At 45.1% G+C, this 19,870-nt stretch overlaps 1 protein-coding gene across 4 annotated transcripts in view; it reads left to right on the top strand.

Annotated features, from left to right (window-relative positions):
• The window catches only part of LOC112217189 (sodium-coupled neutral amino acid transporter 3), a 67,777-nt gene that overhangs the window by 13,067 nt on the left and 34,840 nt on the right, over positions 1 to 19,870 (top strand). For 3 of the 4 annotated variants that reach the window (XM_024377475.2, XM_042297224.1, XM_042297230.1), the window contains 4 exons: positions 9,820 to 10,192; positions 10,927 to 10,959; positions 11,191 to 11,275; positions 11,429 to 11,544. In XM_024377475.2, the coding sequence (XP_024233243.1) occupies positions 9,957 to 10,192; positions 10,927 to 10,959; positions 11,191 to 11,275; positions 11,429 to 11,544 (470 nt within the window). In that variant the 5' untranslated portion in view covers positions 9,820 to 9,956. The remainder of the gene's footprint in view (positions 1 to 9,819; positions 10,193 to 10,926; positions 10,960 to 11,190; positions 11,276 to 11,428; positions 11,545 to 19,870) is intronic. The other variant, XM_042297233.1, reaches the window with a different exon arrangement.

Genomic DNA, 19,870 nt, shown 5'->3' with positions numbered 1-19,870 from the left:
CTGTAGGGCCGTAGGGAGACTGGGCAGAGGGACTTAGAAAAACAGTCCACAACGGGTGTTTAGCCCCCTCAAGCTAATGTCTCCATGCCTTCAGAGCCTTGCCGACAGCCAACAGCTCCCGGTCCGCCACGTCATAGTTTCGAACCACCGGGCTGAGCTTCCTCGAGAAGAAGGAACGGGGCGGAGCTTTGGTGGCGTACCCGAGCATGGCTCCTGTCCCAGCCTCGGACACGTCCACCTCCACTATGAACGCCAAAGAGGGACCCGGATGAGCCAGCACGGAAACCGAGGTAAACAGAGCCCTCAGGTGACCAAAAGCCCTGTACGGCCTCAGCCGACCACTGCAAACGTACCGGTCCCCCCTTCAGCAGTGAGGTAATGGGATCCGCCACCTGACCAAAACCCCGGATAAACCTCCGGTAGTAATTGGCAAACCCTAGAAACAGCTGCACCTCCTTTACCGTGGTGGGAGTCGGCCAATTACGCACGGCTGAAATGTGGTCACTCTCCATCTCCACCCCTGAGGTGGAAATGCGGTACCCTAGGAAGGAGACGGACTGTTGGAAGAACAGGCATTTCTCAGCCTTGACGTACAGGTCATGCTCCAGCAGATGATCAAGCACCCTGCGCACCAGGGATACATGCTCAGCGCGTGTAGCGGAGTAAATCAGAATGTCATCCATATACACCACCACACCCTGCCCGTGCAGATCCCAGAAAATCTCGTCTACAAAGGCTTGGAAGACTGATGGAGCATTCATCAACCCGTATGGCATGACGAGCTACTCACAATGCCCTGAGGTAGTACTGAAAGCCGTCTTCCACTCGTCTCCCTCCCGGATACGCACCAGGTTGTAAGTGCTCCTGAGATCTAGTTTGGTGAAGAAGTGCGCCCCATGCATTGACTGAATCGCTGTGGCTATGAGCGGTAGCGGGTACTGTACCTAACAGTGATCTGGTTGAGACCTCAATAGTCAATACACGTGCGCAGACCTCCCTCCTTCTTCACAAAAAAGAAACTCGAGGAGGCGGGTGAAGTGGAGGACCGAATGCAACCCCTGAAGCAGGGATTCGGAGACATATGTTTCCATAGTCGACGTCTCCGCCTGTGATGGGATACATGTGACTTCTGGGAAGTGTGGCGATGGGGTGGAAATTGAGTCGCCTTCTTTTTGGAGAACCTGGTCTGGACTCTCCACCGTAGTAGCACCAACGGAAATCGCTAAACATCTACCCGAGCACTCTCCCTTGTTACTGTTGCAGAGCCCATCAAGGCCCTGATTGGTGAACTACTAATATATTTACAGCTTTTTGTCTGTTGGCAGGAATAGGGACACCAACACACACACACACACACACACACACACACACACACACACACACACACACAGTGCTTTTAATGTACAACTTAAATATTTGACACACATGATTACATTGTGCATATATATTTATACAGTAAATACTATTCAACATGTCCTCACTTGGGATTTGAATTCACAACCTCTTGGTTAACAGTATTCCGATCATCCTGCTACACCACCATGTCTGTGTCCATTATCAGTTAATCTGACTATTCTCTCATCATTCATTTGATTTACTGTCTGGCTGTCTAATGTTGGTGGGGGCATATTACTTAGTTTTAATGTTACTCCTTAATCACTATGATAGAGTGAGTGTGATTTTAACAGAGCCGAGATGTACTTTGAAGTGCAAAGTGTAGCAATGCAGGTGAAATCAGTCATTGACACAGACTGGTGTAATGGGAAGATTGGAATGCCATGAACCAAGAGGTTGTGAGTTCAAATCCCAGGTGAGGACATGTTGAGTAATAATGACTGAATAAATTAATAATGTAATCATGTGTGTAAATTGAATGCTTTGTTTGTGTGAGTGTTTCTAACCATACCAACAGGGAAAGTACTTCATTGGCTTGGCAACAGTAACAATGTGTGATGAAGCAAGTTTTTTTGGACCATCAGGCGACGCCCTAACAACATCTTTAGTAACGTCCAAGGAACAAGACGGGAAGTAGACAACAATCTCAAAGGGACCATGACAGAATGTCTTATGTTTTAAACGTTATTGGGCACAGGTAACCTTGTTTTGTGTATGTTGGGTGTGACGTTGATGGAATATTCTCCTAACCATCAGAAAACGGGACACATGAATGTTCTTGCAATGTTGCCATAAAATGTGTCTAGAACATTAATGTCTTATATTCTGAGAACATGGAAACCATGTTCTGGGTAAGTTCTGTTTGACATTAAGGGAATGTTCTCCTAACTATAATGCCAAAACATGCTATATAAGTTCTCAGGAGTTTTTGCTAACATACATAGAATGTTCCTGTAACTAACAGAAAACTGGACCCTCAAATGGCAAAGGTTCTCTTTCCCTAGAATTGTTAGCTGGGAAGTGCCTTGTTCAAGGGCACATTGACACCTTGCCAGCTCAGGCATTAGAACGACCAACCTTTCAGTTACTGGCCCAACACGCTAACTTCTAGGCTACCTGCCACCCATCTTGGGAGCAAGAGAGAGAAGAGGGTAGGAGTGTGAGGAAGAAGGGATAGAGTGAATTAGAGCAGGGGAGGGCAGTGAGTTCTTGGGGAATGGGTGATGAAAAAGAGTTCCGCCTGGGCATTAGAACAGATGTGTCTGACTTTGAGGCTCTCTCTGATAGTGTCTCAGCAACCTCACTTGCCATTCAATTAATTGGTCTGTGACTGACTGGAACTACTTGAAACAAAGAGAAATCAACGGCACGTAGATATAAAGTAGAGCTGAAGGGTCCCATGTGTTGATTGATTCTGTTGTTTAAGCACTTAATTTAGCAGTCCAGTCAATGTTATGCTGCTGAAAGAACGCCAAGTAGTATGCTGAATGGAAGCTGATAGTTATAGCTGGTGCCAGTGCATCCCCCTCACACTGAAGTATTTGTGGAATGAAATGAAAATAGCAATGTGGATAAATGTGAAGCACACCCTTGTCTGATTGCTGTGTGTGTAGAACCAGAATAGATAGATGACAGTTCAGCCCATCCATAATGTTTACTAAGACTAGCGTTTCACAACTTTACCAGGCAGGTTTATTTCAGGTGTCCACTGCATCCATCCATCCATCCATCCATCCATCCATCCATCCATCCATCCATCCATCCATCCATCCATCTGTTCATCCATATTCACACGTGCTGGTGCCAACATGCCTCTGTTTGTGACATGAGGCTATTTTTAGCAGCATAGTGAGTTTGTGTGTGTGTGACACACATGGGAGGTTAAATCCCGATTTCCCACCTGAGTGAGAGTGGCTCTAGTATAATCCAGTCATCCTAGGGAAAGACAGAGACAGGCTGTCAGAAGCCCCCAGACTCTCTTCTCCACTGTGTGCTCTTAAACACAGGGAGACACACATCTATTTTCAGCTCATCAGAGAAATTATGTGGAAAAGTGTAATCTCTTAATCTGTTGGAAATCTCTCCACACTGAACGTTCAGCCCACTAGAGAGAGATGAGATGTTTTCTAGTCAGACAGTTGTCACTCAGAGCCCTGGGGATTTCAATTTGACAGCCAGCAAGACAGAAAAAACTAAATACCTCAGTGGCACATCATGAGATTTTCTCATGGTAGCTGAATTGCGTTTCTATTTGACTGTAATGCTTAAACCCTCATCTTGCTGAGGTAAGGTCTACCACAGATAATTTCCCCAGTATCTATTCTAGTGGTTAATCAAAATACAATACAGATTGGTGGGTTGTAAGGAAAACATGTATATGGAATCAAACCTCTGTAGCCACAGGGGTTTGGGAAAGTCAACGGGCTTTGCTGATTGGATATGGAGCAGAGACACTTTTTCCCTGCCTGAGGAGAGTACCAAAACTGCAAAAAAAATCCCTTATTATTTAATGATAGTCCAAAGCCTCTTCAACAGATTAAGCTCAAATGAAATTACAGTGGACTAATGAAGCACAGAGCCTTGACAGTGTTGGAGGAGGGGTGCCCGATAATTCCTCGAGCAGACTACTCACACACACACCCACCTACAGACACTCACACCCACAAGCACACCCACGGGCAATATAAGTAATCAGTGTTGGTAGATGTGGTGTGCGGGTCAGGGCCCTGCTTTGGAGTGGTTCTGGGTTTGCGGTAAACACTTCTCTTCTGGTCCTCATATATCTTCCTCCGGGATGACGTCTCTTAGCCATGTTGCCTACGTCAGAGTAGCTTAGCCCCAGCAGCACAGACTGAGGGTGAGAATTTGAGGAGGGTTTTTTGGGATCAGGGCTCTTCAAGGCTTGGATAAACAAGCAAGCCTCTGACAGATTAGACAGGGAAGGAGGACATTGATTTTCTCCCACACAAAGCCTAACAATGTGACATTTGCTCTTGCGTAATTATGCCCCTATTTCCATCACTCCACCCCCCACCCCCACCCTTACCGAACAAGCTCCTTTCCTCTGGGGACATGGCCTTCTGTCTACACAAGCAGAGACCCAACAACAACACCCATGAAACCCTGCAAGAACAGAACTCAACAGCGGTTTATAAAATCACTGCATCCACAACATCCACTGTCTTAGGGAGCAATATAGGGATCATTGCCAATAGTCATTCTGTGTCAGCCATTCCATGTGTATCTTAATGCTGCATGCAGAGCAGTAGCAAATAAACCCCATCTATTAATAGTTCTTTATAGAGAGACCTTTAAAAATAACATCATGTTGAAAATAATTAAACTCTTTCGATGTAATTACCTGACGCCACATGTGCACCTCCCTAGAGGTGGTGAGTAAGCCTGCATGACGTTCTCCCAACAAACTACTTCCTGTCAAACTACACACACACACACACACACACACACACACACACACACACACACACACACACACACACACACACACACACACACACACACACACACACACACACACTTTTAGGTAGCTAATCTGGGAAAGTGAGGTGTTTGAGATTTAAGTGATGATGGCTGGGCAGGCAGGCAGGCTTTGTTAATTGTGTATGAAGGGTATGTGATGATGGTGGCATCATGCCGTACAAATCGTTGGCGATTGGTGCCGATTAAGATGAGGGAGGACCATTTTTTGGTTTAATGAGCATGGTCTTATTTCTATTACAGCATATTGGATGACTGTCATTCATATTCCATTCACCCAGCTCAAACATTAATACGTTTAGGCTACTACATGATACTCTAATTTCCCTATATCCATCATGAGGTTGCTACAACGTAGCCTACGAATGAAAGTTTACAACGTAGGTGCACAGGTCAAGATCTTTTTGTTGACAGACCGTAGCACATTCAATACCGCCTTGCACACTCTTTCTTGCCTGCATCTAGCTTATCTAGATTGTAATAATTAGTCCAACAGTTGCAAACTATATTTTCTGTTGTACAAATGCAGGTATTTTTATCTCCATTTCATTCCGTTTGCTTCCGTTTAAGAAAACTTTTTCAACAGAATCGGCTGAATGAATACACCTTGATCAAACGCAAACACAGAACTAGCAGCCACATACAAACAACATGATCACACTCTCTCCTCCTCTCACATTTTCCCTTTTCTTGTGGACTTCAGTGAACAATACAACAGCTGTCTGTGACCAGGTGACAAAACCTTTCCAAACCAGACCTTCCTATCATGTATTAATTTGTATTTATTTCACCTTTATTTACCCAGGTAGGCCAGTTGAGAACAAGTTCTCATTTACAACTGCAACCTGGCCAAGATAAAGCAAAGCAGTGTGACAAAAACAACAACACAGAGTTACACATGGAGAAAAACAAACATACAGTCAATAATACAGTTGAAAAATAAGTCTATATACAATGTGAGCAAGTGAGGTGAGATAAGGGAGGTAAATGCAAAAAAAGGCCATGGTGGCGAAGTAAATACAATATAGCAAGTAAAACACTGGAATGGTAGATTTGCAGTGGAATAATGTGCAAAGTAGAAATAGAAATAATGGGGTGCAAAGGAGCAAAATAAATAAATAAATACAGTAGGGGAAGAGGTAGTTGTTTGGGCTAAATTATAGATGGGCTATGTACAGGTGCAGTAATCTGTGAGCTGCTCTGACAGCTGGTGCTTAAAGCTAGTGAGGGAGATAGGTGTTTCCAGTTTCAGAGGTTTTGTAGTTCGTTCCAGTCATTGGCAGCAGAGAACTGGAAGGAGAGGCGGCCAAAGGAAGAATTGGCTTTGGGGGTGACCAGAGAGATATACCTGCTGGAGCGCGTGCTACAGGTGGGTGCTGCTATGGTGACCAGCGAGCTGATATAAGGGGGACTTTACCTAGCAGGGTCTTGTAGATGACCTGGAGCCAGTGGGTTTGGCGACGAGTTTGAAGCGAGGGCCAGCCAACGAGAGCATACAGGTCACAGTGATGGGTAGTATGTATGGCTTTGGTGACAAATCGGATGGCACTGTGATAGACTGCATCCAATTTATTGAGTAGGGTATTGGAGGCTATTTTGTAAATGACATCGACGAAGTCGAGGATCGGTAGGATGGTCAGTTTTACGAGGGTAAGTTTGGTGGCATGAGTGAAGGAGGCTTTGTTATCATAACCACTAACCGCTACACACAGCCTACATCGTTGTCACCATATTAGCTAACGCAATAGTCATAATAGCTACCAGAACTAACGCATTACTAAACCCGCTGCAATCATGCAGTACAGTGGACAGCAAGCAGTTTAGCAGTTACGCTGGCTGGCCCCGGTGGCAATACATGAATAAAACCAAAAGCTTACCATGACTTGGAAGAATTCCAGTGTTGAATAGCTATAGCCAGCTAACTAACATAGCATCACTCTCTGTTTGAGCCGGGTGTTTGATTAGGCTAAACTCGCTAGTTGCATTCGCTAGCTAAGTAAGTGAAAGTTTAAACAAATTCCAAAAAATATAGCTCTCTCTCTCTTTTGCTTCTCCTTCATTTTTAAAGAAATTAATTTGTTCAAAACTGTTCAACTATTCAACTTTCTCTGTCTTTCAGTCAACTACTCTGTCTTTCAGTCAACTATAACACATTTTATGCACTGCAGCACTAGCTAGCTGTAGCTTATGCTTTAAGTAATAGATTTATTCTCTGATCCTTTGATTGGGTGGACAACATGTCAGTTCATGCTGTAAGAGCTCTGATAGGTTGGAGGACGTCCTCCGGGAGTTGTCATAAATACTGTGTAAGTCTATGGAAGGGGGTGAGAACCATGAGCATCCTAGGTTTTAAACAATTTTTCTTTTTATGAAATTCACTGAGGAGGATGGTCCTCCCCTTTTCCTTCTGAGGAGCCTCCGCTGGTACAAATGTGCTGTCTTAATTTAACCAGTTTCTCTCAGCGTGAAAATTATCATGTAGCAACAGAAAATGTGAATTATTATGTGCATTATAATTAATGGTCATTTTTGTAAGGAGTTGATTAAATTTTTTTTAGGATAAATCAAGTCTGACATTTTAAACCGGAAATTACAAACTTTATAAGCCTTTTTAAACCTCAAATTCACTACAATTTGCATTTCCTACTGCGCAGGAAACTTCTCTGTGACAAAAGAGTGATCAAATTGAGATAGAACATCTGTATGTTATTGAGGATGTGATCTCATCGCTACTGTGATTTGACCTAGATAGACCTCCTCTCATCAACACACAACCTCCTTTTCTCTTATGTTTCATACTGTAATATACTGTATGTATACTGTAGGTGTAGTATTCTGGTTTTGTTCTATATGTGATATCCTGGTGAGATGTCTCCAAGTCCTTAACATGGAGATCCGTGTGTCCTTGCTGCTTACACCGCACAGTGACTGTCCTACATTTGTCACTGTAAATGTTATCTTCTTCATCGCCACACATTCTCTTTCATCTTCAGTGACTCACTCTCTCAGGGGCTTAGTGGAACAATAAATTAAGTCTTCAAACATACTGTATTCATACCGTATTCCCTGTGTCTGTGGCTAAAGATCTGCCAGGCATTCTGGCTGAATGAAAACACATTGGGTTTGTGTTTTCACACCCAGCTAGCTGAAGGAAGTCACACGTTGCTTTAGTTAATTGATCCAATGGTTATTGAAGATGTGATTTTGCCCAATCAGCTTTGACATGGAGAAGCTCCACCCTGTGAGTTCATCCCAGAGATCCCCCTGTGGTTCAGCCAGCCAATCACACATCCTTTCCACTTCAGATCCTCCTCTGAGCGTGCTCTCCAGCCTGTCTGTGATTCGTGAGCTCTTTGAGTGACAGAGAGACCCCTCACTGGCGATGGGCTCCTAGTGTGTGGCACCGCCTACCGCCCTTCCCCTGCCACACATGTGCGTGAGCGCGGGACACCGGTAGCTGCGGAATTCAAGGTGGCGTCTTTTCAATTAGGGCACAATGAATTACCTTTTCAGCCCCTCGAGTGGCCTGGCAAGCTGCAGCAAAGGGGGCCCCGGCAGTATAATGATGCTTGGCACAATAGCATCACTGTTCTCCGGCCCGTTCCCAGGAAACCACACAACATGCGCCATTGTGTGCCGTGTTTTGCTGGCTGACCACGTTGCCCGGCTTTAGCCAGAGAGACAGAGGAGCCTGGCTGTGCAATAAGGCTCACATCACAACGTGGTTGGTGGAGGCCAGTAACACAGTGACACAGGCCATGAGGGGCTTCTGCTCGATGGAGACTCAGATTTATTCACCTCCCTCAGTCTTTGATGTGCTAAAATCATGTTACGAAAAGCTACATTTAAAAGGCGGGCAGGGGAGGGGAGGTGGTGGTTGTAGGGGTGGTGGGAAGCAGGAACAGGGTGCTGCTGAGGGGACCAGGCCCAGTGAAGGTGGCTGGAGCACTGAGAGAGAGCACTGTCACTACGCTAAGCTCTTCCTAATTAAATAAAAAAATGGCGAGCTAGAACAAAAAAATTGGGAACAAAGACACCCAAAACTGGTTCTAAGCTAGTCGTAGCTGGTTCTACTGCCTTTCATCTCCTTCTTCTGTGGGTCCCGCTATGTGTGTGCCACCCTCTCCAACCCCCCTTCGCCCCCAACTCTCTATACCCCCCTACTCCATCCGCACTTTACCCCTGTTTATGCTGCATAGCTAATGGAGAAATTAGTGGTGGTGGCTTTCAGCGACAGCCAGAGAGGGAACCGAGGTAGACAGGAACCAGGAGATGTATGTCACAGGAGTCTTTCAGGGGCCTTTCAGGGTCCCGCACACCAGCAGCTCTGCTTAGACACCACTGCAGGGGACCTAGGACACAGGGGCCCCAAATAGAGGGGCCCGAACCATCCCTCACAAAGCTTAGAGTGTCACAGCTAACTGGGACCTTTTCTCTTCCGAGGAAAGAAAGAGGAAAATACCTGTCAGCTGACAACTCAATAATGCCAGAGATTCTCCCCGGAATCAAAGGTTGTTTATCAACTTAGCTTTCTGACTTCAGTGGTGGTGGCTGGTGTTTTTATCTTATGTGCTACAAACTGAAAATATAAAGTGTTTGTGTTGTGTTGTCTGCTCCTCTAGCGTTCTTAGAAAGCACTTTATAACTCAGGCACGTTTAACAGGGGCCTACCAGGAAGACACAGACAGACTCATTATATCTGCCAAGAGCAGGCCTCTTTCTACATGCCTCTTATAGCCGCCAGCAACTCATTTGTACTCAAGTTGTACAATTTGTATCCCAATTCTGGATCTAGATGGCTGTGTACGATGTGTAAGATATGCGAGCTTATCTGCATTTAATTAACTGTCTGTAATATTCCAGTGATTGTGAACATAATTAAATCATCAGCTGTAGTCTAACTGCCGCTTGTCTATTATTTCCTAGACTCCTGAAGGAAAAGAGGAAAAGAAAAGAGGACATCACACACACACACACACACACACACACACACACACACACACACACACATACACATACACACACACAAACATACACACACACACACATCCATCAGCACAAAGATGAGTGACGATAAAGCAGCTGAAAGCGTTGAACCTGCTCCACCAGCTCCAGCACCAGCGGCAGCACCAGCTCCAGCGGCAGCACCAGCTCCAGCACCAGCAGCAGCACCAGCTCCAGCACCAGCGGCAGCACCGGCGCCAGCAGAGATGAACTCTATTCCCAATGGGAAAGGCCATGAGCCTGGGGAGGAAACCACAGCGGCAGCCAAAATACCTCCAGGAGACACCACAGAGCAGTAAGTATACGCTCAGGTACATGATAGCAGACTACAAACATACGAAAGTATACACAGGCTTTTCATTTGAAAAAGTAGTATACACAGATAGAAGATAACCTCATCCCCAGGCTCATTCGCTACTGCATATAGTGTTTGACAGAGAGAGACTCGGCTGGTGGACAAGATTAGATACAAGATAGCAGACAAGGGGAACCTTTTCATCTAAAGAAAGTAGACCCTCTGATATTTAGGCAACATATTACATTGGCTGAGTATTAAACTATTAGTGCTGAGTGTGATGTGCTCCCTCACTGAGCTTTGTTTTGTCAGAGTGTTGAGGTGAGCTCTGCGATTGGCTGCCTTGTCCTGCGGGCAGGCTGCGCGTGTGACCTACTGTACTACCCTCTGAGAGTGTCACATGTCTCCCTTCACACACCCCACAACAACAACACTCTTTGTTAACTACTCCGGATATGTGTGTGGAAATGTGTGTCATGCGTACCTAGTACTGCCTAGCATCAGAGACTGCATTCCTTTGCTCTACTAATCATGAGGTCACCTCCATCAGCATACAACAGACCTGCCCCTCAGTCACAGGAAATTACATGAACTGTTTAACATACAACGTACAGTGTCTCCCCATATCCTCTTTAGTGCTTGAATGCATTTGTGTGTTTATGTTGTTTATGTTGTTTTTCCTCTTTGTGCTTTCATTGGATGATGGATCGTCTTTCTCTACGCTACTTTTTTAGGGAAATTGTTCCTAATAGTGTCCAAAATGTCAGGTATGTAACATTGACAAGGAAGGGATATGTTTCGGTGTACTGTTTGTCTCACCTATGACAATCACGAGTTGTGATAAGGACAGAACAGTACCATCCAGCCCCAGCCTCCTATAGCAGTAGAATGTTATCCTATATGATTCCACAGTTCTCTCAGAGAGTGTGTCCTTGAGTTGTGGTTGCATAACATTTTTTGTTGTTTAATGTGCTTATGAATGTGCTTTATTCTCACAGAAGTGAGGATCCAGAGGCTAACCTTGCAGAGAGTCAGGAGTTCCTGTCTAGCATGGAGGACAAGAAGGCCACAGGCTTCACAGACGTAAGCCAAACCAATAGGGTGCTATGGCCTCAGTGGATGTTTCAGATGAATATGTAACGCGTGTTCATTCTCTCCTCTGTGAAGCAAGTTTGATTGTTTTAAGCATTGTGCTAACAAGCTTGTTCTCCTCTTTGTCTTTATCCATGGAATCAGTTTGAGGGGAAGACCTCTTTCGGAATGTCAGTATTCAACTTGGGCAACGCCATCATGGGAAGTGGAATTCTGGGATTGTCGTACGCCATGGCCAACACAGGGGTCGTCCTATTCCTGTGAGCCAACATGGGTGGATGGATGGATAAGCGGATGAATGAGTTCATGATTGTAATGAACATACAGTAGCTTACATACAGTTCTACAGAGATGTGGATTCAAGTCACGTGACTTGAGACTTGACTTGGCAAAAAGTAAAAACACTTGACACTCGCCTTCGACATGAGCAGCTATGACTCTGGACTTAACTTGGACTTGAGCTGTAACACTCAAGAGACTCGAGAGACTTGGATTTTCCCTCTCAAACGAGCAGCACCACCTTCCTCTCCTTTTAAATTCTGCATTACACCATGAGCATACATTTGTGGCAATTCTGTTGCTCAAAGCGGAGAGTCGCATTGGGTTATATGGTAAATAACTGTTAAATTCAGTTCTGCCTTGTGCCTCCAGATGTGGAAAGGCATGGGGGGAAAAGAGAGTATTGTTCTATATTTTGACCGCTTCTCGCTCAAAAATATGTGCTCTGAGCAAGAGTTTCCATAAATGTTTATTCTTAGCCAACCACAGACCATGTTGTGGGCTGGGTATAAACAATACCACTTTATTCTAATTGGAGATTTCACAATGTCAGTCAAACTGTAGCTGTACTATCACCACTAACGGTATATCATAATTTGGATGGCTTTTCTAATATTAATGATGATTCAAAAAACATTTATTTCATGATCTGTGAAATGTATTATGTAGGCCTATATACTGTATTAGTAGGCGTAATGTAAGGAAAACAAAATTAAGGACGTGTGACTTGACCTGAGCTTTGGAACGTGGGACTTGAGAGTTGCCACTTATTACTTGGGAATTGACTCGAGACTCGAAGGTTAAGACTTGAGACTTGCTTAGGACTTGCTCAATTGTGACCTGGTTCCCATCTCTGCAGTTCTATATGGTGAATGCTAAGATCAATGAGTAGGTGCATGTACACAGATGTAAACAAAGAGCATAACCCAGTCAGGCATGCTCACAGTAGCCACAGATGTTCCTCTGATTCAATTGCACTCCGTTTAGTCCTTCTAAACTGAGCTCTTCCATGGACAGAAATAGCCCTGTAATTATTTAAAGGCAATTAACCAGGTGGTAGACTGTATGTGACAGGCCTAATTGAACAGTCACTAGATTAAAGCTAAAGAGTAAATGCATCATTACTGTGTAATAGGTATCATAACCACAGCTGTGAGGTGCGTAACGCCTTGTGTTTCATGTGATACATGTGCATTGAGATGACTAGGGGCTTCAAAACATGTGTGGACTAATGAAAGGTAATGTAATGGGGCCGGGGTGGAGAGCTTTCATTACTATGCCAATAGCAGTGTTTTGCTGCTGTGTTAAACCGATGCAATTACAGTGATGGTTGCTGGAAATAACCTCAATGTGCTTGCATCTGCGTGTCCTATCTTTTGCTGTGATTGAATATGTGAATACTGAATGTACATGAGTGCATTCTCAGGAGTCTGCCATGCCAGCTAGGAATAATAATCTGGGCTGTGGTGGCGTCTGCTGTCAGGACGAGTCACAGAGGGTTTAGCTTCACAGGTGTCAGATTGGTTATGTAGGGGTTATGTAATGTGTTTGTGGGTTTAGCACCGAACCTGGCCCATTATATTCTGTGCTGATTATGAGTGTTGCTGCTTGTCTCTGCGTGACCCTACTGTCAGGTTTCCAGTTGATAATCTCACCCATAAATCAATGACATACCATAACATCCCCACTCCCTTGTCTTCCTCTATTTACCATCAAACCTCCTCACCCCAGTAGTGAGGGTACAAGGTGGCAGCAGCCATGGGATCTAGGTTGCTAAGTCTTATTCCACAAAAAGCTGTATGTGCTGTAAACTCTCATAATGCTGCTTTTATTAGAAAACTCTCCTAGCCCAGGGGATTTGTTTACCAAGCAACCTTGGATAGGATTACAATACAATAGCGCTCTACCTAGAGGTAAAAGCTATGTTTGGGATGTGTGGAGTAATGCCAAATCTATTGACTGTTTACTAGCAGGGTCTAAAGTCGATGGAATTGTATGCAGGGTGACTAACAAAATCTTCCAAACTAGAAGTATACATGCTCCCTCTTGTTAGGAAGAGAAGAGAGTTTTGCAGACTCCGACTACAAAACCTGACTCAATAGGGGAGGGTCCGGGTGGGCATTTACCATCTGGGGAGGTTCCGGTGCGGGACGAAGTACCCACTCCGCTCGCAGATCCGACGTCTTCCTCCATGGTGACTCTGGTGCGGGGATCGTTGCAGGAGGCACCGGACCGTGGATCGTCGCCGGAGGAACCGGACTGCGGATCGTCGCCGGAGGAACCGGACCATAGATCATAGCAGGAGGCTCTGGACTGAGAACCCCTGCTGTTGGCTCCGGACTGAGAACCCCTGCTGTTGGCTCCGGACCGCAGACCGTCGTTGGAGGCTCCGGCCCGCAGACCGTCGCTGGTGGTTCCAGTCTGCAGACCGTCTCAGGAGGTTCCGGACTGCAGACCGTCTCAGGAGGTTCCGGACAGCATACCGTCGTTGGAGGTTCCGGACCGCGAACCGTCGTTGGAGGTTTCGAACCGTGGACCGTCGCCGGAAGCTCTGGACTGGGAACTGTCGCCGGAAGCTCTGGACTGGGAACTGTCGCCGGAAGCTCTGGACTGTGGAGGCGCACTGGAGGCCTGATGTGTAGGACCGGTACAGGTGGCACCGGGCTGATGACACGCATCTCAGGGCGAGTGCGGGAAGGAGGCAGAGGACGTACTGGACTGTGGAGACACACTGGAGGCCTGATGCGTAGGACCGGTACAGGTGGCACCGGGCTGATGACACGCATCTCAGGGCGAGTGCGGGAAGGAGGCACAGGACGTACTGGACTGTGGAGATGCACTGGAGGCCTGATGCGTGGGACCGGTACAGGTGGCACCGGGCTGATGACACGCACCTCAGAGCGAGTACTGGTAAGAGGAACAGGACAGACCTGACTGGGGACAGGCACTTGAGGGAGAGTGCGAGGAGTTGGGACAGGACGCACTGGGTTGTGAATGTACACTGGAGACCTGGTGTGTATAGCCGGCATCAATTGTTCCGGAACTTTAACACACGTTTCAAGACGAGTACGGGGAGCCGACTCAGGTGGCCCCAAACTGACAACACGTTCCTTTATTCCAAATCCGTGCGTCCTCCACCAACTCAACTACTCCCCCATTTCTCTCTCCTCCGAATTCTCCATCTTCTCCCAGACTGGCTCTGGTTCACTCCTCGGCTCCGCCGACTGCTCCATGTGCCCCTCCCCTCCAAAATTATTGGGGTTTCTGTGGCCTACCTCCCCGACTTTGTTGCTGTCCCTCCTTCACTGCTTCCACCTGCCTCCATGGCAGTCTCCTCTCTCCTGCTATAATGTTGTCCCAAGTCCAGGATGTTCTCTCCCTAATCTCCTCTATCGACCAGGATGCCACTATCTCCCGGGCACGCTGCTTGGTCCGTTGTTGATGGGATCTTCTGTCAAGCTCGTCGTAATGAGTAGACCAAGGCGCAGCGTGAGTAGAGTCCCACATATTTTTAATAAACCGAAACTCAGCAAAACAAAACAAACAAGCACAAATGAAACGTGAAGCTACTGGAGTGCACTCAGGCAACTAAATGTAGACAAGATCCCACAACTAACAATGGGGAAAATGGCTACCTAAATATGATCCCCAATCAGAGACAACGATAAACAGCTGTCTCTGATTGGGAACCATATCAGGCCAACATAAACATACACAAAACCTAGATGACCCACTCTAGTCACTATCACGCCCCAACCAACATAGAGAATAAACAGCTTACTATGGTCAGGGCGTGACAGTCTTACTGGCAGCATAACTGCATTTCTCACCGAATGTGACTAAATAAGCGTTGATACTATTGTAGACAACCATCACAGACACAAATATTATTCATAGACTGTATCCAAGCTTTATGCCTTGAGTCATGTCTAGAGGATTTTTTTTACACAGTGAGAAAAAAACATTTATTTTGAGCTAGGTGGTTTGTCTGGTCTGGACCAGCTGAACTCTGGGTTATTAAACTGCACTGTCTAACTACACCCTCTGTCTATCTGTCTGTCTATCTATCTATCTATCTATCTATCTATCTATCTATCTATCTATCTATCTATCTATCTATCTATCTATCTATCTATCTATCTGTCTATCTGTCTATCTGTCTATCTGTCTATCTGTCTATCTGTCTATCTGTCTATCTGTCTATCTGTCTATCTGTCTATCTGTCTATCTGTCTATCTGTCTGTCTGTCTGTCTGTCTGTCTGTCTGTCTGTCTGTCTGTCTGTCTGTCTGTCTGTCTGTCTGTCTGTCTGTCTGTCTGTCTCTCTCTCTCTCTCTCTCTCTCTCTCTCTCTCTCTCTCTCTCTCAGCCACCTGGCTTGCTGTATACAGCTCATCTGCTCCTGTGCAACATAAAACTAAGCATGTCTCACTCACTGTTCATGTGGAATGTAATAGAGCCATGTGTGAAACATAGTACAGTACATTTATTTAAGGTATGTATTTATGTATCTACTATAAATCACATAAATCCACATGCCTCAAATCATTATGCTCTCCAGCAGCCATGTTGAGTTGACTAGTATCCCAGATAGAGAAAGAGGGAAATAAACATATAGGGGGAGGGGGACAGCCAGTAAAGCAGCTTTTCAGTTGACCGCTGTGCTCAAGCCTCCAGAGTACAAGTCCCTCTCCTCTCCTCTCCTCTCCTCTCCTCTCTCCTCTCCTCTCCTCTCCTCTCCTCTCCTCTCTCCTCTCCTCCTCTCCTCTCCCTCTCCTCTCCTCTCCTCTCCTCTCCCTCTCTCCCTCCTCTCCTCTCCTCTCCTCTCCTCTCCTCTCCTCTCCTCTCCTCTCCTCTCCTCTCTTTTTATTTTTATTATTTTCTTCTCCCCAATTTCGTGGTATCCAATTGTTAGTAGTTACTGTCTTGTCTCATCGCTACAATTCCCGTATGGGCTCGGGAGAGACGAAGGTCGAGAGCCATGCGTCCTTCGAAACACAACCCAACCAAGCCGCACTGCTTCTTAAAACAGCGGGCATCCAACCCGGAAGCCAGCCGCACCATTGTGTCGGAGGAAACACCGTACACCTAGCTACCTGGTCAGTGCGCACTGTGCCCGGCCCGCCACAGGAGTCGCTGGTGCGCGATGAGACAAGGATATCCCTACCGGCCAAACCCTCCCTAACCCGGACGACGCTAGGCCAATTGTGCGTTACCCCATGGACCTCCCGGTTGCGGCCTGCTGCGACAGAGCCTGGGCTCGAAGCCAGAGTCTCTGGTGGCACAGCTAGCACTGCGATGCAGTGCCTTAGACCACTGCGCCACCCAGGAGGCCCCTTCTCCTCTTCTTTCTATTTTTTTCTGCCAGAGTACCATGTCAGTCTGAATCAATGGGAAAACTCAACAACACACCCAACTAACATCTCATCCCTCCAGTGTATTCTCTTACCCTTTCCTTTGACCTCACCTAACACCTACTCTGTACATTGGAGTCATAGAGCACTGATAAGCATTCTAGTCATCCACTATTGGAATGGCTTGCAGTCTGCTCTAAGGCATGGTGCATCAGACCACACATCTGACACCATTCTTGCCTGTGTATGAGTGTAGGTCCAGGTGGGCCCTGGGACCTGTAGCCTATAGCCTCCAATGTGACCAGTGACTGACTGGTAGGATTGCTGTAAGGAGATTACCCTACTAGCACATTTGGTTCCTTGGAAGTTGTTGGAACATGTGTTTTTGGTTTCACATTGGTGTGGGAACAAAGCCATACGTTTCCTGACTGGTAATACGGAACGTTTTTTAAACATTCTGAGAACAGAAGTGAACTTTTTGCATGTTCTGGGAACATTTATTTTTAGGTTGCAGTGAGGTTCTGAGAATGTTTTACTCTGGTTCCTTAAAGTTTTGCTGGGAGGTTATATTAACACTCTGAGAACGGAAATGATATTATTATTTAAAAGGTTTTTGAATAACTTCCTTAAAACCTTCTCTGAATGTTTCAATAAGACTTTCAGTATGTGGAGCCCAGGAAGAGTAGCTGTGCAGCGGCTAATGGGGACCCTAATAAATACCAAATAACACTGCTAGCTTTTTTTATTACTCCAAGCACAAACAGGACACATGGACATTCATTTCCTTAGGCATTAATCATGCAAAACACATTTATTTTTTATTGTGACACAGCATCAGTGGTATTCAAACCTATAATGTTCTGTTCTTTATCCATGGAATTAGTCCACTGCGCTACCAGGATGGAGCTAGCATGCAATGTTTTTAACGCATACAAAGCTGTTCATTTTAGTCTATTCAAGCAGACCCCATTTCAAAGGAAGCAAGCACTTATTAAGATCAGGTGTGGCCAATTAGTGGGCACGGCCAACACACCTGAACACACTAAGAGAGAGGTTTGTTGATGCTGAGAACGGAATGTATATGTTTTTAAATAACATTCTTAGATTGTTCTCTGAACGTTGTTAAAGGTTTCTTGTGGTTTTTATGGAACGTTCTCGGAACAATTTGAGAACATTACTTTAATTTGAACCATGAGGAAACATGTAGGAAACATTATGCTGAAATTCCCACAGAAGAATGTTGTTTCTTAATGTTCTCTGAACTATTTGATTCCTAATGTCAAACCAGTTGGAGAACGCTCGCAGATCATTAACAAAATTGATATTAAATGTAACCGTGTTTGAACTTTTAGGAAATGTTCTGTTAAAGCAATGCAATACCAAGAACAAATTCAGAAGATCCTTAAATGAGCTGTGAATGTTTCAAAGCCAAGCAACTATCCTGCACCATTCCCAGAAAGTTGTGGGAAGGTTGTATGCAAAATAACCATAAGACAACCACGCTCTCACCAAGCTCTAAGAAACATATGGTTCTCAGAATGTTATGTGCTAGCTGGGTAGTGTGTTTCCTCAAAGGAAAGGGTCTGGAGCAGAGGCAGGCAGAGGGCTACTGACTGTGTGTAACACCTCTGGGCCTGACTGTTGTGTCATGTGAGCTTTAGCTGAACAAAGAGGGTGTTCAGTGGCTGTATGGAGGGAGGTGGCTGTGCACTGGCCCTTATTTTCACCCCACTCACATCCCATTCACATTTCAAACCCCATTAAACCAGCAATACGCATGCCCCACCGATCTGAGGATCTGTCTTTTTCAGCCATCTATTTCCTGTGTTTGAGGGGGGCAAAATCCACTTGTCACTTAAATATGTCTGGCTGGATTGATTTAATTTGACTCCCGTGACTCTTTCATCCTTTTGCTTGAGCCGGATGTTTTTTCCCATTAATGTTACGACCACGTAAATGTTTGTGATGACCTTTCAAACACCCCGGTAATGGCTGAAATGTGCTCAATGAGATACAAATATACAGAATTGTGAAAGACAAGCCACCCAAGTCATAGGCTGTTCACTCTGCTACCGCATGGCAAGTGGTACCGATACACGAATCTGGAACCAACGGAACCCTGAACAGCTTCTACCCTCAAGCCATAAGACTGCTAAATATTTAGTTAAATAGTTACAGTGAATTCAGAAAGTATTCACACCCCCTTGATGTTTTCCAGATTTTGTATTGTTACAGGCTAAATTTAAAGTTGATAAAGAACATTTTTGGTCACAGGCCTACACATAAAACCCCGTAATTGCAGAGTGGATGTTTTTAATTTTTTTTTACAAATTAATAAAAAATGAAAAGCTGAAATGTCTTTAGTCAGTAAGTATTCAACCCCTTTTTTACAGCAAGCCTAAATAAGATCAGGAGTAAAAGTGTGCTTAATAAGTCACATACTAAGTTGCATGGACTCACTCTGTGTGCAGTAATAGTGTTTAACATCATTTTTTAATGACTACCTCATCTCTGTACCCCACACATACAATTATCTGTAAGGTCCCTCGGTATAGCAGTGGATTTCAAACACAGATTCAATCACAAAGACCAAGGAGATTTTCCTATGCCTCACAAAGAAGGACTGTTGGTAGATGGGTAAAGAATGTAAAAGCAGACATGGAATATCCCTTTGAGCATGGTGAAGTTATTAAATATTCTTTGGATGGTGTATCAAAAATGACTTTAAAACTGTTACAGTGTTTAATGGCTGTGATAGGAGGATAGATCAACAACATTGTAGTTACTCCGCAATACTAACCTAATTGACAGAGTGAAAAGAAGGAAGCCTGTACAGAATCAAAATATTCCAAAACATGCATCCTGTTTGCAACAAGGCACGAAAGTAATACTGCAAAAAATGTGGCAAAGCAATTAACTTGATATCCTGAATACAAAGATGTTATGTTTGGGGCA

This window comes from Oncorhynchus tshawytscha, linkage group LG02 (genome assembly GCF_018296145.1).
Source record: "Oncorhynchus tshawytscha isolate Ot180627B linkage group LG02, Otsh_v2.0, whole genome shotgun sequence".
NCBI classification, from domain to species: domain Eukaryota; kingdom Metazoa; phylum Chordata; class Actinopteri; order Salmoniformes; family Salmonidae; genus Oncorhynchus; species Oncorhynchus tshawytscha.
The sequence above is the reverse complement of the archived record's forward strand: the minus strand, read 5'-3'. Positions and strand labels throughout refer to the sequence as shown.